At 35.7% G+C, this 20,995-nt stretch overlaps 1 protein-coding gene across 1 annotated transcript in view; it reads left to right on the top strand.

Moving 5' to 3' along the window:
- LOC149781244 (von Willebrand factor A domain-containing protein 8-like) overlaps nt 1-20,995 on the top strand; it is a 203,976-nt gene that overhangs the window by 168,672 nt on the left and 14,309 nt on the right. The window contains exons 40-44 of the mRNA XM_089935327.1: nt 92-138; nt 7,487-7,595; nt 8,172-8,297; nt 16,610-16,768; nt 18,203-18,301. Coding sequence (XP_089791453.1) covers nt 92-138; nt 7,487-7,595; nt 8,172-8,297; nt 16,610-16,768; nt 18,203-18,301 — 540 coding nt within the window. The remainder of the gene's footprint in view (nt 1-91; nt 139-7,486; nt 7,596-8,171; nt 8,298-16,609; nt 16,769-18,202; nt 18,302-20,995) is intronic.

The raw sequence follows: 20,995 nt of genomic DNA, 5'->3' as shown, positions 1-20,995 counted from the left end.
GATAATGGATATATAAAATAGGATTTTAAAATCTGATGTATTTTTAATTATAGAAACTTTCACATTTTTAAGGTTTGCTCTTTCTTTCAAGGTGAAAAAAGCAGCCAGAGAAATGGCAGAAAAAGCATTCAAAGAAAGGTTAGTTTAACACATGAAACGTCATAAGTGCATGCCCAAGTTGAAGTCCAGTTCAAAAGTCAGTTATAGCCTTAACCCTTTACCTCATAGAGCATAGTTACAAAGTGCAGCATGCTATAAATAGAACACCTGTTACCTATTCAACTCCATATGCATAGGCCTGCCTGTTAACTGTTAAGCAATGTAGTGTATGTTACATTTAACAGAATTTTAACCATTTTTAATTTTTGGTACACATCAATTATGTGTGGAAAAATTTAAGAGTAAAGTCTGATTGTTATTGATGTGTAATTATTTTTCACGGAAGAATTTTTATGTGCTTTAAAATCTTGAGAGAACTTGTTCACCATCATGTCAGTGAGGCCGCATGACCAACCATAGCTGCCATTTCTCATACTTGAAATTTACAAGTTTTTCATCTGCATCTACATGACTAAGTCATCTGAAGTTGATAATTTATAAAAACTAATTGCTGCCTGCATCAATTTCAGAGCCTTTACCTAAGTTATTGAATCTTTCATAGTTGTGATGCTAATCGTGAAAACTTTGTACGTACTGAATGAAATCCACGACCGCCATTTTGGAGAGTGGAGATTACAACCCAGCTACTTTAAATAGCAGATATGGACCAGTGCATAAACAATGACCATGAGATTTGACGTAATTGTCATTCACAGAAATGAATGTAGTATCTAATAGGGGGTTTTCCCCAAGGGTGGCACTATGATAAACCGGCTCAAAATGGCTGATGTTTACAGCAGGCATCAAAAGGCGCTTCCATGCAAATGGAATAGAGGCGTCCAAAGACGCTTGCATGAGGTAAAGGGTTAAATGGGTCATAAACCTAAACTTGGATTGTATAATTAATTGAATGATTGATATGCTTAAGTTATTAATGGGTTATTATAGCATCATTAGAATGAAAGAATTAATATTAAAATATGCAGATGTTGAATGTGCACATGAACAAAAATATGGAAGGTATGTACATTTAGCTTGTGTCATCCTGGATCATGGGTCATTACCAAAGGGTGAGGATTTTTGCCATTTTGTCTCAGCAGGTCAGTGGGTAAGTAAGCTGTGGTCTTTTTATCTGCATGATGCACCGTCTGTCATCCATCTGCTCATCAACACTTGTTTGTCAAAACCCTGGAGGATACATTCTGACTACATTTCACTTAGGTTTGGTGTGTAAGTCCATGTTATTAAGACCTTGGATGACTTAAATTATGAGTAGCATCCATGCATATTAATGAGGTGATCTTGCATCTGATTGGCTATGCTTGGGAACTCTCTAATGGCCGTATTTCTCATCAAATTTTGATAGGATTTGGTATTTAAGATTATATTTCTTATTAGATTTTGATTAGATTGGGTGTGTAAGCTTATGTTATCTTGATCTCCAATGATTTCAGTTATGATTGACATCCATGCAGATTTATGAGGTGATCTTTCATTTGATTTGCTGGGATTTTGAGCAATCTATTTGGATATCATTTTCATCAGTGTTGGTTTGTAGGCACATGTCATCAAGATCTTGAATGACTTCATTCATGAGTGACATCCATGCAGATTTATGAGATGATCTTGCATCTGATTGGCTGGTGTTGTGAAGGTCACATTTCCTGTGTCATCAAGATCTCAGATTATTGAGATTATGAGTGACATCCATGCATATTAATGAGGTGATCTTGTATCTGATTGGCTGAAGTTGTGAATAACCTTAGATCATATTTCTGAACAGATTTTTATCAGACTTGCTGTGTAAGTTTGTATTGTCAAGATCTCACATGAGTTTGATATGAGTGAGATCAATGCATATTAATGATAATGTTCAGATGATGGGGATCAAACCCACTCGTTATGAGTGCAACATGAGAGTACTGTCCAGAGTGACACCTAGGTTTCATACTGACTGTGTGAATTTAATGTTGGTGTTACTGATATTTATTGTTTGAGGTAAAGGATGTGACTGAGAAAGTCTTTGTGTTGTGATCAGAATGGCCTCAGTTTTATCATCATTCGTCTGCAGCTTGTTACATGTCATCCTTGATATCACACCAGAAATGCACCTCTCTGCACCTTGGATGGTAGCATCAACTTCAATTGGGTGGCTAGATTTGTATATTAAGGTGTTGTCACCGTACAATTGGTGAGACACTGGATGATGATCTATGATACTTGAGAGCAACTGAGTGTATAGAATGAAGAGAACAGGTCCAAGAACAGACCCCTGTGGAACACCAAAACATAGATTAACTGGGCTTTAGTGTATTCCATTTGCAGACACAGTTTGTGTCCTGTTGACCAAATAGGACTTGAACCACAGTAAGGCTGTATCATGAATGCCAAATACATGTTGGAGATGGTGAAGTAATATATCATGGTCTATTGTGTCAAAGAAGAACCAAGGAGGGTGAGGACTGTAATCTTTCTGTATCCAAAGCAGAGATAATGTCATTAACTACTTTTAGAAGAGTAGTTTCAGTACTGTGGCAAGGGCAATATGCAGATTGTACATTGCTAAAAAGACTGTTTGAATTTAGATGAGATACAAGCTGGGATAGAACAACCTTTTCTATGAATTTTGATATAAATGGGAGATTGGAAACTGGGTAGTAGTTCTTTAAATCATTATGGTCTAGTGTTGGTTACTTCAGCAGAGGCTTCACGTTGTTTTCTTCAGCAGAGGCTTTACAATGCCAGTTTTAAAAAATGATGGGAATTCCTCGGATGAGAGAGAGGTATTCATAACATCAGTTAGTGAAGGCAATACTGGATCTAAGCACTCAAGCAGCAGTGACGTTGGAGTTGGATCAAGTTCACATGACTTTGGTGCACTCTTCATCACGATTGTATGTACTAAATCCATAGAGACAGGTTCAAATGCTGCTAATGGTTGCTGCTCAAATTCTGTATCCCAACTGCATGGTGATGATGAGTCAATTGAAATTGTGTTGTCAAGCTTATCTCTAATTGTTTGTACTTTGTCACAGAAGAAATTTGCAAGCAGGTCCGGAAGGTCAACTCGAGAGAAGGTAGTTGGAAGTTCCTTGACATTAGTAGCTTGTTAGTAATCTCAAAGAGCTCTTTGCAGCTGGAACATTCCTTGATCTTAGTAGTGTAGTGGGCTGATTTCGCTGCATGGACTATATTTGTGACATTCTTCTTAGTGACTTCATAGATTTGCTTATGAATAGTGAGTCTGGTGGAAAGCCAAAGCCTCTCAGCTTTACAGCAGTCTTTTTTAGCAGTGCGAAGCTGGTCCCTAACACTGCTATACCATGGAGAACACTTTTGAATTGATATTCTACACTTGGTGGCTGGGTCATATTTGTCGAGCAATGAATGCAGGCAGTTATCGAGTTGTTCTGCTGTATCAGGTAGGGAAGTGGTTAGGTTATGTAGGCATACGTACTTTCAAGGTGTGGTTATGAACCATATCTGAGTCATGGTAAAGGGCCTAGTCCCAAGAACAGGGAGAGACCTAAGTGCCAAAAAAGTGATAAAAGAAAAAAGTCATTAATAGATAGTGTAGCAAGTATGTGCTCCATGTTTGTGTTTCCCTCAACAGTTTCAATACATGTGTGAATTTTTATTCACATGCTGATATATGTAGACTATTCAGGTAAGTGATATGAGGCCTCTTTTGGATCTCTTGTTTAAGTGATAACACATTAAGCTTGAAATTAACCATGACGACTGTGACATGCTTTTACTTTTCTTATACTGCAGTAATATGGTCAGTTTCTCATGTAAGGTTAGTTGCCAAATCATGCTTCTTGGAATGATAGTCAGACCTTCCATTTTTCCAGACACCATGTTTTCAATATGTGTAATAATTTTCTAACGTATATAATGTTTCCATATACCATATTTTTCATGATGTGTAATAGTTTTCAATAGTACATAACATTAATGGGCACCAAATACATTTTTAAAGCTGATGAAAAATAAAGATGGAATGTTAACTGAAGACTGTTTACTTGCACTAAAAACTGGGTGATTGAATAAACGACTGTCAAATCATAAAACTGCATTGATTATTATAGATTATTATTATTGCATGACTTACTGAATACATTGTGACTCGGTAAAGTACTGGCATGCTCAAGAACTTATAATCATACAGTTAAAATGAACACAAGTATGTTACAAGTGATCATAAAGTAAAAACATTAAGACAGTGGGCATAATTAATAATGAAACACTTTGGTATGATCAATGGTCATCAGTTTCAAATTGAAATGACATGTAATTGGGGTGGGGTATACTGCTGGCAAGCAAACCAATGGATACAAAGCAGTAATGCACATTTTAATACAAAAATTAGTTTCTGAACCAGTCCAGGTGATTTGGTTTGGTTTCATTTGGTGCTTTATCACACAGCATCACAAGTAGGTTATTTAATACCAAAGCAATTAGAATAAAGTGCCTTGACCAAGTACACACTGTGGTAGCTGATACTGCCTGGTCCAGTGCTAGAATTCTTGTACCCTTTTGATCGTGGGTCTGACAAGCTAACCACTGAGCCAATGCAGCTCCCTAAGAGATTTGACTCATTTACAATTACAATATGGGTCATGGGCATTGGTAAATTTCTAGTAATGATTGAGCCTTGTTGGATTTCATTTAGTTGATATTGTTAATTTCTTTGTCCATTCAAACAGGTTAAGATTTGCCATGGTTCATGAACTTGCCCAATGTTTACAGAAATTAATTAATTAATTATATTATATTTGGCCAGTAACTGATGAATAGGCTGACATTGATTTACAAGCAAAACAGACAACAGTAAGAAGAAATGCAAACAGAATTCTTTATTTGCAAAATAAACACTGAAACACTATTATAAATGTGTTCTTTATTGGCAAGGATATGTTGCAACCTAGCATACCTGGATCACATCCCAACTAGCACTGAACTTGCCAGGTACATCAATAAACATTCCTGACTACCATTGAACTTGCCAGGTACATCAATATAAAAATCCCAACTAGCATTGAACTTACTAGGCACATCAATAAACAATCCTAACTAACACTGAACATGCCAGGCACATCAATAAACAATCCTGTCTAACACTGAACTTGCCAGGTGCATCAGTAAACAATCATGACTAACAGTGAACTTGCCAGGCACATCAGTAAACAATCATGACTAACAATGAACTTGCCAGGCACATCAGTAAACAATCATGACTAACACTGAACTTGCTAGGCACATCAATAAACAATCCTAACAGTGAACTTGCCAGGCACATCAGTAAACAATCCTAACTAACACTGAACATGCCAGGTACATCAGTAAACAATCCTGTCTAACACTGAACTTGCCAGGCACATCAATAAACAATCATGACTAACAGTGAACTTGCCAGGCATATAAATGCACAAACCTGGCTAGCATTGAACTTGCCAGGTACATCAATAAACAATCCTGTCTAGCAATGAACTTGCCAGGCACATCAATAAACAATCCTGTCTAGCAGTGAACTTGCCATGTACATCAATAAACAATCCTGGCTAGCACTGAACTTGCCAGGCACATCAATAAACAATCCTGTCTAGCACTGAACTTGCCAGGTACATCAGTAAACAATCCTGACTAGCATTGAACTTGCCAGGTCCATCAGTAAACAATAATGACTAACAATGAACTTGCCAGACATATAAATGCACAATCCTGACTAGCACTGAACTTGCCAGGTACATCATTACACAATCTTGACAAGCACTGAACTTGCCAGGTACATCATTACACAATTCTGACTAGCATTGTACATGCCAGGTACATCAGTACACAATCCTGACTAGCATTGTACATGCCAGGTACATCATTACACAATTCTGACTAGCATTGTACATGCCAGGTACATCAGTACACAATCCTGACTAGCACTAAACATACCAGGTACATCATTGCACAATCCTGACTAGCTAGCACTTAATATGCCAAGTGCATCATTACACAATCCTGACTAGCATTGTACATGCCACGTTCATCAGTACATAGTGATAACTAGCAGTGAACATACCAGGTACAAGATTACACAATCCTGACTAGCTAGCACTGAACATATCAGGTACATCAGTAAACATTGCTGACTAGAACTGAACTTGCCATGTACATCAGCAACAGTCCTGACTAGCACTAAACATGCCAGGTACATCAGTAAACAATCCTGACTAGCACTGAACTTGCCAGGCATATCAATAAACAATCCTAATAATAGAGATATTAATTTTCCAAATAAGATATTCAAGACAAATAATAATTGTTATCAACATATAAATTATCAGGAAAGAGAAAATAGTAATTATTACCTGGATATGTATGGTAATGTTGTTGTTGTTGTTGTAAGGTTTAACGCCATTTTTCAGCACATGATAGGCTATACATGGCAGCCAGTATTAATGGCGGAGGAAGAACCCAGGAAAACCCGCAGGAAGAACCACGACCCACGAGAAGCTACTGGCAAGCTTTCTCACATTTCCACATTGGCTGAATCTGAGACTCGAACCCACGCAGACAGAGGTGAGATGGCAGTGATCAGTAACAGAGAGTGCTTTAGACCATTTGGCCACTCGGGGCCCCCCCCGTATGGTAATGACGGGAGGTAATTTGACCTAGATTGAAGACTTCAGTGACTTTGTTAAATTTTTGTATTTATTCAGTTTCTTGGATACTTTAAGCCACAGAATCATTTATTTTTTATGTGTTATTAGTGGGTACAACATCATTACACTGAAAGGAGGTAACTGATGTATTTTCTTGCTTTTATTCTTGTGCTAGTTGCAGGTACACTTATAGCCACTGTGTCATGTAACAAATGAACATGCACTTGTGTGATTTGTACACTATTCTGCCCAAACTAGGTTACTTTGACCTATTGTTCCCCCTCCACTTGGCAGAAGCTCAACATAACAATCACTTTGGAATCTGTATGCACATCTGTACATCCATCCATATGCCCATCTACACACTTAATTTCAGATTTGCAAAACAGGTCAAGGGCATTCTCAACATGTAGGTCATGTCTATTGATATTAATACTGCATATGCATACTGTTACGGAAAGATTGATTGATTAATTTAATTAACTGATGGATTGATGATGAATTAAATTGATTCATTAATTGATTCATTCATTTAATCATCCATTCATCCATCAATCCATCAACCCATCCATCCATCCATTTATTCATTCATTCATTCATTCATTTCCCAAGACACCATAATATTTATCCATGTTATACCAGTAATGTCTTATTTTTATGTTTTGAAACCTTAAAACTATGTGCCTTCATTAATTATTTTTTCCTACATTTGCTTGCATTGTTTGTAGGTTAAGAGAGATTCATATGAGTGAATATGATGGAGAAACCTACGAGACTTTCTCAAAAAGTGTCCGCAAGCAAGTCAAGTCTTTAAGGGTCATTCTAGACAGTCTGCAGGTAATACCAACAAGCATGTTTCTGTCTTGCTTTCTTTATTTCTTGTGTTTAATGACAGTCTTCTGTAATTTTAGGTATAATAACAGAGAAAGTAGAAGGAATCCTAAAAGCAAGATAGAAATGTTTTGTAATATTCTGGGTAGGATATAACTTGTGACCCGCCAGCCAAGAATGCTACTGCTAATCGATAAAATGAATATTTGTACAGTATGTGGACCATTATATTAGGGTTGACACAGTCTACAAAATAACCAGAAATAAAATGTCCTAGAGTTTCCAGTCTTGTTGGTCATAGGTATTCAAAAAAACAAGTGAGTTTGTCATAGGTATACTCATGGAATTTTATAATGGAAGAATAATTATGATATGCTGTGCTAGTTTGAAATTCCTTTGATTTCATCATCTGAATGATTTAGTCTTGCATCATTTAATTGTTCAATTTTCAAACATACTTTATATTTTTGTGAATGTCTATTAAAACTGTCTTGAAAACATTAGATTTTTTACAGGAATTTTGTGTGCAATATAAATTTTAATTTCTGCTTTTTCTAAAGTGTCGTTATATTGGTTATTCAGGCCAAAGGAAAGGAGAGGCAGTGGTTGAAGAATCAGACGTATGGTGATCTAGATGATGCTAAACTTATTGATGGACTTACGGGAGAAAAATCTGTTTACAAGCGTAGAGGAGAGAAGGAACCAGAGGTAAAACACTGAGTTTAGCAAATGATATGCCAAAGAAAAGCGTATGAAGGACATTTTTAAATTATATTTCACATTAAACATAATCTTTACTTTACTGAGTCATAATAATGATTTTGTCTGATTAAGAGTGTCTGTGTTATTTACAGGTTTCATAATCATCAGTTGAGATTAGAGTAGACTACACTTAATATGCCAGCATCAGTTTAGTGTTCATTCAGGATTAGAGTAGACTGCACTTAATATGCCAGCATCAGTTTAGGGTTCACTCAAGATTAGAGTAGACTGCACTTAATATGCCAGCATCAGTTTAGTGTTCATTCAGGATTAGAGTAGACTGCACTTAATATGCCAGCATCAGTCTAGTGTTCACTCAGGACTAGAGTAGACTACGCTTAATATGCCAGCATCAGTTTAGTGTTCACTCAGGACTAGAGTAGACTACACTTAATATGCCGGTATCAGTTTAGTGTTCATTCAGGAGTAGAGTAGACTACGCTTAATATGCCAGCATCAGTTTATTGTTCACTCAGGACTAGAGTAGACTATGCTTAATATGCCAGCATCAGTTTAGTGTTCACTCAGGACTAGAGTAGACTACACTTAATATGCCAGCATCAGTTTAGTGTTCACTCAGGACTAGAGTAGACTACACTTAATATGCCAGCATCAGTTTAGTGTTAACTCAGGACTAGAGTAGACTACACTTAATATGCCAGCATCAGTTTAGAGTTCACTCAGGACTAGAGTAGACTACACTTAATGCAAGTATCAGCTCATCCTTCCCTAAGGACTGGAGTAGACTACACTTAATGCAAGTATCAGCTCATCATTCACTCATGGTTACAGTAGACTATGCCTAATGTAAGCATAAGCTCATTGTTCACTCAGGACTAGAGTAGACTATGCTTAATGCAAGCATAAGCTCATAGTTCACTCAGGACTAGAGTAAACTATGCTTAATGCAAGCATAAGCGCATAAGCTCACTGTTCACTCAGGACTAGAATAGACTGCTTAATGCAGGCATGAGCTCATTGTTCACTCAGGACTAGAGTAGACTACACATAATGCAAGCATAAGCTCATTGTTCACTCAGGACTAGAGTAGACTACACATAATGCAAGCATAAGCTCATTGTTCACTCAGGACTAGAGTAGACTATGCTTAATACAAGCATAAGCTCATTGTTCACTCAGGACTAGAGTAGACTACACATAATGCAAGCATAAGCTCATTGTTCACTCAGGACTAGAGTAGACTATGCTTAATGCAAGCATCAGCTCATTGTTCACTCAGGACTAGAGTAGACTACACATAATGCAAGCATAAGCTCATTGTTCACTCAGGACTAGAGTAGACTACACATAATGCAAGCATAAGCTCATTGTTCACTCAGGACTAGAGTAGACTACACTTAATGCAAGCATCAGCTCATTGTTCACTCAGAACTAGCAGGGGCCCCGAGTGGCCGAGTGGTCTAAAGCGCTCTTCGTTACGGATCACTGCCATCTCACCTCTGTCTGCGGCGGTTCGAGTCTAAGATTCAGCCAATGTGAGCATGTGAGAAAGCTTGCCAGTAGTTTCTCGTGGGTCGGTGGTTCTTTCCGGGGTTTTCTGGGTTCTTCCTCCACCATTAATACTGGCCACCATGTATAGCCTATCGTGCTGAAAAATGGCGTTAAACCCCACAACAACAACAACAACAACAGAACTAGCATAGACTACGCTTAATGCAAGCATAAGTTCACTGTTCACTCAGAACTAGCATAAACTACACTTAATGCAAGCTTAAGTTTTGTGTTCACTCAGGACTAGAATATACAGCACTTATAATACAAGCATCAGCTGAGTGTTCATTCAGAACTAGTGTAGTCATCACTTAAATAGTTTATCCTTGAGATCACCATTTATTTAGCACATCAATCATTGTCTGCATATAGATTTGGCAATTCAGGCTCTAAGTAGAAGCTCAGATTAATTTGCTTTACCTGTATCAAAGGTTATTGGGGATATAGATTTGTTATGTTTGGGCTGTGTGATTATAGTAATTACACCATATATATTGAAAAATGTTTCATTTACTATATTTACCTGTTGAAAATATGAAAATTCTGTTTTGCTTTATGATGATATCAATAGTTTTCTTCAAGGATAATTTTAGTACAAGGACTACTCTGGACAGTACTCTCACATTGCACCAACATATCATGAACATACGCAAGGCTGCATATCTTGAGCTGAGACGCACGTTTGGAACTCTCTGCTGTTTAAAAAACATGATTAGTTATATGATGCTAAAAGTGTTGATTCCCATATAATAGTATCTTGTCTTTCCTAAACTGGGAATTACACTAGCTTAGGGGGGCCCCGAGCAGCCGAGTGGTCTCAAGTGCTCTCCGTTATGGATCACTGCCATCTCACCTCTGTCTGCGTGAGTCTGAGTCTAGGATTTGGCCAATGTGAGTATGTGAGAAAGCTTGCCAGTAGCTTCTTGTGGGTCGGTGGTTCTTCCCGGGGTTTTCCCAGGTTCTTCCTCCACCATTAATACTGGCCGCCATGTATAGCCTATTGTGTGCTGAATAATGGTGTTAAACCCCACAACAACAACAACAACACTAGCCTAGCTGGTAGAGCATAAGACTCATAGACCAAGAGTCTTGTGTTTGATGCCAGCACAAGTCAAAAGCCTCAGTGTACCTTTTGAAAGGCACTTAGTGTCTATTTCTACAGCATGGTATAGCCAGTAATGAGTTAAAAGTACCATTAAAACCAACAATTATAAACTTTCCCCAAATCCGTACACTTTGTCCTGCACTTTGTATTAGATCCAGTGTTACAACAGTTGTTTCATACACTGTGTATCAGACTCAAAATTCATGACTTATACTGAATAGTCCCACAATTATAAAAGTGATTGGAGAAAGGTGGGTCTCTTTGGCTGACAGATTTCATATAAAAGTGATTGGAGAAAGGTGGGTCTCTTTGGCTGACAGATTTCATCAATATTGATGAACAGGTCAAGAATAAATACTTATGAAATATTATTAAGTTTTGTGTAAGCAGGCTAACTAAGAAAACATTACTGTCCTGTGAAATTTAATGTGTCAGAATATTGATATCCAAATTTCCAATATTGGATATAGTGATTTTATTACAAATGGAGACAGTTATCAAAAACATTATACATTTCTCTGCTGTCACCACAGGGATAAGTAATATGGGTAGATTGTGTCTAAGTACAACATGTGTAATATTCATTGAAGCTTATAATCAGTCTATTATTATCCCTATGGGCCAAATCCAAGGCGTCTGAATAAAACATAATTTCTGTTATTCTATGGACACTTGAGAGAGGGTGCCTTTATTATTATTGAGATTTCTCCTTAAGAATGGATAGTGGAATTCTGGAATTACTTCCAAATTTACCTCTGTGCTTTGTTGTTTCTGTAAAATTTATTTACAAAGTAATTTGGTGGTTTGATGTTTAGCAAGTCATGCTTGAATCATGTGCATTGTGGGGGACTTAACAACCATGTGCCATAGAATTATGTGTTTTCCACAAATACTATAAATGAATTGTTACATCCTGTGATGTATTGTAAAGAAATGAAAATGTTGAAGCGTTGGCATATCCTATACTTCAGTAAAATCAGATCTGCATTGGCATATCCTATACATCAGTAAAATCAGATCTGCATTGGCATATCCTATACATTGGCATATCCTATAGATCAGTAAATCAGATCTGCAGTCTGTTTTAATTTTTCTTGAAATGATCTGCAGAAAGTCTATTATTACCATATGGTCTAGTGGGTATATCATGACCATGGTCTAATGGGTGTATCATGACCATGGTTTAGTGTGTGTATCATGACCATTGTCTAGTGGGTATATCATGATCACCTGATGTAGTGGATGTATATGACCATGATCTAGTGGGTGTATCATGACCACATGGTCTAGTGAGTAGATTATGAACATGGTCCTGTGGGTATATCATGCCCACATGGTCTAGTGTGTATATGATGGTATAGTGGGTGTATCATGACCACATGGTATTGTGGATGTATCATGACCATGGTTTAGTGGGTGTATATGACCATGGTCTAGTGGTTATAATATGACCATGTGGTCTAGTGGGTATATCATAATCACATGGTCTAGATGGTGTATCATGACCATGGTCTAGTGGGTATATCATAATCACATGGTCTAGATGGTGTATCATGACCATGGTCTAGTGGGTATATCATAATCACATGGTCTAGATGGTGTATCATGACCATGGTCTAGTGGGTATATCATAATCACATGGTCTAGTTGGTGTATCATGACCATGGTCTAGTGGGTATATCATAATCACATGGTCTAGATGGTGTATCATGACCATGGTCTAGTGGGTATATCATAATCACATGGTCTAGTTGGTGTATCATGACCATGGTCTAGTGGGTATATCATAATCACATGGTCTAGATGGTGTATCATGACCATGGTCTAGTGGGTATATCATATCATGATCGCATGGCCAAGTGGGTATATCATGACTGCATTGTTAAGTGGGTGTATCATGACCACAACAACTAGTTGGTATATTATGATCACATGGTCTAGTGGGTGTATATGACCATGGTATGTTGGATGTGTGTGTGTGTGTGATTAGGATTTGTAACGTAGCTTTAATAATTTTCCAGTCATATTGCTGCTATGTCTGCAGTGTGTCAGTTTATAGTGATGTCTAACACTAGGGTATCATGCTGCAGACATGTAACATGATGTCCCACCCAGTCACATTATCCTGACACCAGGTGTATCATGACCATGTTCTAGTGGGTATATCATGACCATGGTCTAGTTGGTGTATTTGATCATTGTCTAGTGGGTATATCATGACCATGGACTAGTGGGTGTATATAACCATGGTCTAGTGGTTGTATAATGAGCACATTTTCTAGTTTGTATATTTTGATCAAATAGTCTAGTGGTTATATCATGGTCACAGCATCTAGTGGTATACTATGACAACATGGTCTAGTGGGTATATAATGATCACATGGTCTAGTGAGTGTATCACAACCATGGTCTAGTGGTTATATCATTATCACATGGTCTAGTAGTTGTATCATGATCACATGGTAAAGTCGGTATATTATGACCACATGGTCTAGTGCTTGTATCATGACCATGGTCTAGTGGTTATATCATTATCACATGGTCTAGTAGTTGTATCATGATCACATGGTAAAGTCGGTATATTATGACCACATGGTCTAGTGCTTGTATCATGACCATGGTCTAGTGGTTATATCATTATCACATGGTCTAGTAGTTATATCATGATCACATGGTAAAGTGGGTATATTATGACCACATGGTCTAGTGCTTTTATCATGACTTCATGGTCTAGTGGGTATATCTTGATCAAATGGTCTAGTGGGTATATCATGACCACATATTCTAGCGGGTATATTCTTGCAGTTTTAACTCTACTGGTCATAAATCAGTATAGCTTATGCCATGGTCTCTTATCCAGCATCCATCAACTGCCACCAGACTTTACAAATAAAATTATCCCAAGGTCTAGTTGGTCCTACAGAAAAATGGTGCCCCATAAACTTCAAGTATGACTGTCATGGTGGCCTGTTTGAAAATCATGATACTTTTACTCCTCTACAATAGATGATCATATTGTCATGAAGTTTTCCCAAAATGACTTCAAATGGTGTCTAGTTGGTTCTAAATGAAATTGGTGCTGATCAGACCTCAAATATTTAGTTGACCCTTAATGAAAATGGTGCCAATCTTGCATCCAACATAGCCATCAGATGCTTTCAGCACTCATCAGTTTAAAGGAAGAAATATCTTATCTTGGAATCCCTTAGAGGGGCTCTTGTTCTGAAGAAAAAAATACTTTGTCAGATTAAGAAGCTGACCACAGACCTTGACACAATGAGAGTGCAGTTACTTTGAGCAGGTACAAAGGGCAGATAAGCCATTTTTACAGAGAGGCTGAAGAAGGGAAATGGTGGTTTAATTTACACTACTGATATTTCAAGTCAAAGCATGCTGAAGTCAAATCCTAATCAGACAAAAATGTAATCAGCATGAAACATTAAGTTAAAATGTAAATCATTTTGATTCAAAATATAATTATATTAGAGACAATAAAATTATTTTGGATATTATGCACCTTACCAGTTGTAAATTTTTATTTTTTACATGGATGGTTCGTCTGTCAGTTTTGAAAAAGACTTTTCCAATCATAACTAGTAGCAAGGTGAACTTGGCTTTATCTTTACTGTTATTAAATCTAGTTCAAGTATGCTTGTGTAGAAACTTTTAAATAAAAAATCTTATGTGTGAGAACTATAGATTTCTTAAATAAATTCTTTGTTAATGATAATTATTACTAATTCTAACACAATGTAACAAAAACAAAGCACAAACAAGTTTTGGTAATGTTTGTCAAATTCAACTTTGCTCAAATTTAAAAAATCTCAGGCAGTATAGATTTTGCTTGAGTATGTATAAACTTGGGTACATTTAACATGGTTGCATTTTTGGTATTTTTATATTTTCTTTCCAAGCTGGAAGTCAGACTTCTTTTTTAGGGTGGCGGGAGGCTTTGAATATCATCAATCTTCTAAATACATACAAAAACATGGTCAGCACAATCAGGGGATGTCAAGTCAAATCAAAATGATCAATTATCGTATCAAATCTTTCACCACTATACGTATAACATTTACATAATTGCACTGGTAGACCAGTATAAAACATCCAAACCATTTTTTGTATTAACTGAAATTCACCAGTGATAAAGTTGTGAAACAAATCTTAGTGGTATGATGATCATCAAAATAATTGAGGATGGTATTTGAAAATGACATCCCATGGCAGTTATATAACATACCTCCAACCAGTTAAAATCAATGACTGATTGATTTTGATGAACTAATCATTGATCTTTAATTACTATTAAATCTTACATACAGTTTATACTCCCATTAGGTCAGATCCAGGTGCAAACTGCATAGACCCAGATCTTTCATTGCATAGTGCATCAGCAGGTATGGGTCTGTGTAGTTTGTTTTAAGTAATTAGTAGAACAAGTAACACAGACCATGATCTGCTGGCACATTATACAGTCATAAAACCCACTTCTCTTCTCAACATTTCTCACTTTGTGTTCCTTATTATGACACACTGACAACTATCCTATCTGGGGAGCACAGATTTGATAATGGTTCTTCGAGGATGTGATGTTCAGTTGTTGAATGGTAAAGTACATGTCATCATTGTACAGTAATTGAATCAAGTATCTGAGGGATAGTTAACTTCTTGGAGTAAGCAAGGCTTTTAGAATTTATGTAAAATATTGTAATTAGAAGAATCAAAGTTGGTTGATTCTAAAATTACAGCATGATTATGTCATTACTTTGTATATTGAGAATTTCTACAAATTGGTGTCAGTAGCTGGAAAATTAAAATATTTTTGACCCTTACTGGGAGCTAGAAAGTCCAACATGATGTCAGTATAGTAGAGAACTGGTCATAGAAATGAAAATTGTTATGTACATCTGTGTCTTGTGTAACTTTTGGTACATGACTGTATGTATTTTGTGTTTCATTTTTGGCAAGTAGATTGCATAGGATCTATAAATAGGTGTTGTCAAGTTTCTAATAATAAACCTATTTACAAGTTTGGAGTTATTTATGGTTGGCTAGTTAAGGTCAGGTAGATGAGTACATGAGGTAAGTCAAGTGAATAGGTATTGTGAAATATTAGATTGAGTAGTAAGGTTTTCATGTGGGGTATTTTGTGACATATTGTCTTAATAGACTATTGGTGATGTATATAATTACTTCATTCCTATTTGGGATTCTTATTTCCTGTGTTCTTGTTTTAACATCCATTGGCAGATGTGTTTAATGTCGTGCTTAGATATAATTTGAGAGCTAACATTTCTTTGGACTACTCCTATGAATTACAAAGTGCCCATAGGATTAAATTATTATCCTGGAACAATTATTCAAAGGAGTTCTGGACAATACCATTGTGATACATGAAGACTGTTGGCAGACAAGTATATTCAAGCATCTGGAATTCATTTGGAAGATTCATTTCTTTTGGACTTGTGTTGAACTTTTTTAGGATTATTTTGGATTTAAATCATAAATTCCTCTTATATTTTCATTTTATAACTTTATTAATTAAATTATATTTTAAGTTTTACAAAACTTGATGGATTTGCTTTTTTCTGGTACTTAGTTTATGACCATAGAGTTGTAACAGAATACTGACATTTTCCAGATGGGTTCACCACAAGAGCTTCCAAAGAGGTTGCGACTTCTTGTCGATGTATCAGGAAGCATGTACCGATTTAATGGCTTTGATGGACGACTGGAGCGCGAGATGGAGGCTACGCTCATGGTCATGGAGGCACTTGAAAACTATGAGGAAAAGTTTAAAGTATGTATGCCTGCTGTTCATGCTTGTTTGTCACATTCAAATTTCATTTGACCTATTAAATCCTAAAGAGGTCAATAATGGAAAAAATCAGTACCTGATACAATTCATTTTTGTAGTTTTCTCTCTTGTTTTCCTCAGTTATTGTCATGTAATATTATGAACACTTAAATACTAATTTTATGACAGTTTTAATTGCTCCATATGCAATTGTTGATTAATAGCTGTCATCTAGAGCCTTGAATAAGAAATTTTAAGTAATTCAATTTTTGATCTTTTTGATGATCACAGATTTTACCACAGTTAGTTCTGCACATGAATTACAATAAGAAAGCTTAAAGTCCCTACAGACAATTATCTGGTAAAAGTGACTTGTATATATTTTGTCAAATACTGAAGTTCTCATATATTATTTGACTGAATCACCCCAGTTCTATACCATTATTTAGCAAAATTAACGCTTTATCATTCTGATTGATGCTGGCCAGTTGTCCTTGTTTGCCTATTAACACTTCAACTCTGTTATAAAGGTCAGAGGTCATCAAGGTATATAATTGTTGTGACCTTACTATGGTAAGCTGGGGATAAAAATTCACTAAATTTCATATTTACTGTGTACATATATTTTATGTTGTAGTATGACATATATACACTTGGGGGAGGATAACTTCATATTTACTACGTATATATATATTACATTGCAGTATGGCATATAGACACTCTGGGGAGGATAACTTCATGTTTACCATGTATATATTTTATATTGCAGTATGACATATAGACACTCTGGGGAGGATAACTTCATGTTTACCATGCATATATATTTTATGTTGCAGTATGACATATAGACACTTGGGGGAGGATAACTTCATATTTACTATGTATATATATTTTACATTGCAGTATGGCATATAGACACTCTGGGGAGGACAGCTTCATATTTACCATGTACATATATTTTATATTGCAGTATGACATATAGACACTCTGGGGAGGATAACTTCATATTTACCATGCATATATATTTTATGTTGCAGTATGACATATAGACACTCTAGGGAGGATAACTTCATATTTACTACGTATATATATTTTACATTGCAGTATGGCATATAGACACTCTGGGGAGGATAACTTCATATTTGCTATGTATATATATTTTACATTGCAGTATGACATATAGACACTCTGGGGAGGATAACTTTATGTTTACCATGTATATATATTTTATGTTGCAGCATGACATAGACACTCTGGGGAGGATAACTTCATGTTTACCATGTATATATATTTTATGTTGCAGCATGACATATAGACACTCTAGGGAGGATAACTTCATGTTTACCATGTATATATATTTTATGTTGCAGCATGACATATAGACACTCTGTGGAGGTAAACTTCATATGTACCATGTACATATATTTTATGTTGCAGTATGACATATACGGACACTCTGGGGAAGATCACAAGCTGGAACTTGTACCAAAAGACAAGGCACCCAAAAACAACAAGGATAGACTAATTGTAATCAAGGTATGCTGGGAAATCATTTTAATTTTGCAATTAAATCATTTAAATACATGTAGAGTGAGAATTTTGAAGAAAAATATAATTAAAAAAAACCAAAAACACTTCCACAAGTTCACGATACAAATTATATAAATTGTGTAAGACAGATATGAATTTTAAAAAGTATAAAAATTACTGTAAACAATACATGCAGCAAGTTTTGACTTCCACCTTTTAAATTTAATAAGTTAAAAAGAAACAAACAAGATCAGAAAATTCACTTTCAAATAGATTTTTTGTGCTTTTTAAAAAAATGAATTTGCAAGAAATTCCTCTCACAAGTGATTATTGTTCACCTGTGGATAATATGTCTTTACAGATTAATAAGCACTGCATAGTTGTACACTTATCTATTGTTTATATAAGTGCCTTGGTAACAACTTTTCTTCCTTTTTATGGCAAAGTATATTACAATAGCTGTGTACCATCTATTCTCACTTATATACCAAATCTAAATGCAAACTGCACAGACCCAGATTTAGCAATGTGCTGTCAGATCTTGGTCTATGCAGTTTGTTACAAGTAATCAGTAGAACAAACAACAGAGTCCTTGATGTGCTGTGCATTATGGCTGAACTACACCACTCCCTTGATAACTCGCACCCTGATAACTCGTGAACCCGCTTATAACATGGGTCAGTCATGTATTCCATTCTTTTTTATACTAGAAGGTACCAAAACATGGACCCCTATTTCTTGGCAATGAAGGAATTTTAGATAAAAATTGGTAACTGAAACCATGATATATTGCGTGTTCTATCGTTGAAAATGGTTGATATGACCTGGAAATATGAGCCAACATTATGAAATTATCAACTTTTAATAAGAATTCATGTATTTGTGTTCAAATTTCTTTCCAGGCAATATTCTTGGTACAGCATGAACAGCTGTATGCAATGAAATTTTGATCAATGAAAATGTCACTAATGCCTGCTTGTGGCATCAATTTTATAAATAAATACCAAATAAAAAAGGTTGTTTTTATCAAGTGAAATTCAAGTATTAGTTCTTTTAGTTCAGTTTAAGTGTAATGATTCTAAATACAATGCATAGTTGTATTCAAACATGAAATATATGAATCTACCATAACAGCTATGTCCGTGAGTGTGTCGGTGAGAACCGAAGTACCAATGTTGTTTTGATACCTGATTGTACAAACATTTGTTGTATTGTTGCAATAAATTAAAAGCTGACCTTGTATTACCATGTTTATTACATCTTTTTTATCAAATAAAGGGGTCAGAATAAATAAAAAGTTAAAATTCATGCAAATCCAACCTGCGTAAGAGCTAGCAGTCCCACTCGTGTCAGGTCAACTCATTTCAAGTGATCAGTCAAACACATGATTCTTTTATGAATGTAATATAATTAAACTACCTTAAATTAGCATACTCATTCAAAAATGTGATCAAAGATAGAAAGACAACCAAGCGAAATGAATACTTTATAAAATAAAATTTTGTTTCACATGTAAGTTTTATTAATTAGAAGCTAGTTTCAGAGTTTGTAGTTAACTTGTAGTTCCTAAATTGGCACTCAGAGATTTTCTCACGGTTGAGAAGTTTCACCATTAATTGTAATGAAATCATGGTATCAGTACTGTACTAATAGAACAATAAAAGAAAAAGAGTTTTGACATTGATGCAGTTTCACAAACTAAATGTTCATGGTTTTTTTTTTAATAAAAGGAATCTGGTTGAATTTGAATCATTAAATAGTCTGGTTCCCAGGTTATGATCATTGCATTGCATTCCACATTAGTAGAGAGCAAAGCAAGGAACATATGGATCAGGGAACCAGACTATTCAACAACAACATAAAGCAGTGATGTAATACACAATGTTTTTGCATAGGTGGCGCTCACCAGTTTCATAATTTGCATAGGTTTAGAATTTTAATGAAAAAGAATTTCCCCAGGTATATCTTAGGTATTATTCAAAGAACCTTTAATTCCCTTTATTTTGGTATATGATTGATTTGTGTAATATGGGTTATAGAGTATACAGCTTGGCCTTACTTCAAATGTGCACCTTTAAAAAAAAACTGCAAGCTCCGCTTGGTCATTTTCACTTCCAGGACTTCAGAGGTAAATTGTAAAAAAAAAAGAGCTGATAACTTTTTTTACATTTCGTATATTTGGTAATTCAGTCAATGCACTTTCAGAAGCTGTTTTTGTCTAGTCTGGCAAAATTCATTTTCCTTATTTTAATAACTGCTAAAGATAGTGTACTTTAGACTAATTCAGGCTACAATATCCAATGAAATTTCAGTCACAGTACACAAAAGTAACATAGATATATGCTAACATTCTCTCCATTGTGCATGTTGCAAATGTAAACAACTTCACCTTACACCCACCACTTTCTCGGACGTTCATAATATCTGTAGAACGCCCCCATACACATAAAGGATTATTGAAACCAGTTGGAATAATGTTATCAATTTCTCATCAGTTGGGCATCTAGAAAATAAATGTCTTTTTTATACATAAAATGAATAACTTCTATAGATAAAGTGCTTTATTCACAGTTATTCCAAACACGATTTTATAATGAGTATTCAGCCATTAAACAGACCATTTTGCCCCTTTCCCCCAATGGTTTTCTTGATGTCCAGCAAGTATGTCATCATTTAATGTTGTTATCAAGGCCCCTCAAT

The sequence above is a fragment of the Sinohyriopsis cumingii genome, chromosome 15 (genome assembly GCF_028554795.1).
Source record: "Sinohyriopsis cumingii isolate HCF-2022 chromosome 15, ASM2855479v2, whole genome shotgun sequence".
NCBI classification, from domain to species: Eukaryota; Metazoa; Mollusca; class Bivalvia; order Unionida; family Unionidae; genus Sinohyriopsis; species Sinohyriopsis cumingii.
The sequence above is the reverse complement of the archived record's forward strand: the minus strand, read 5'-3'. Positions and strand labels throughout refer to the sequence as shown.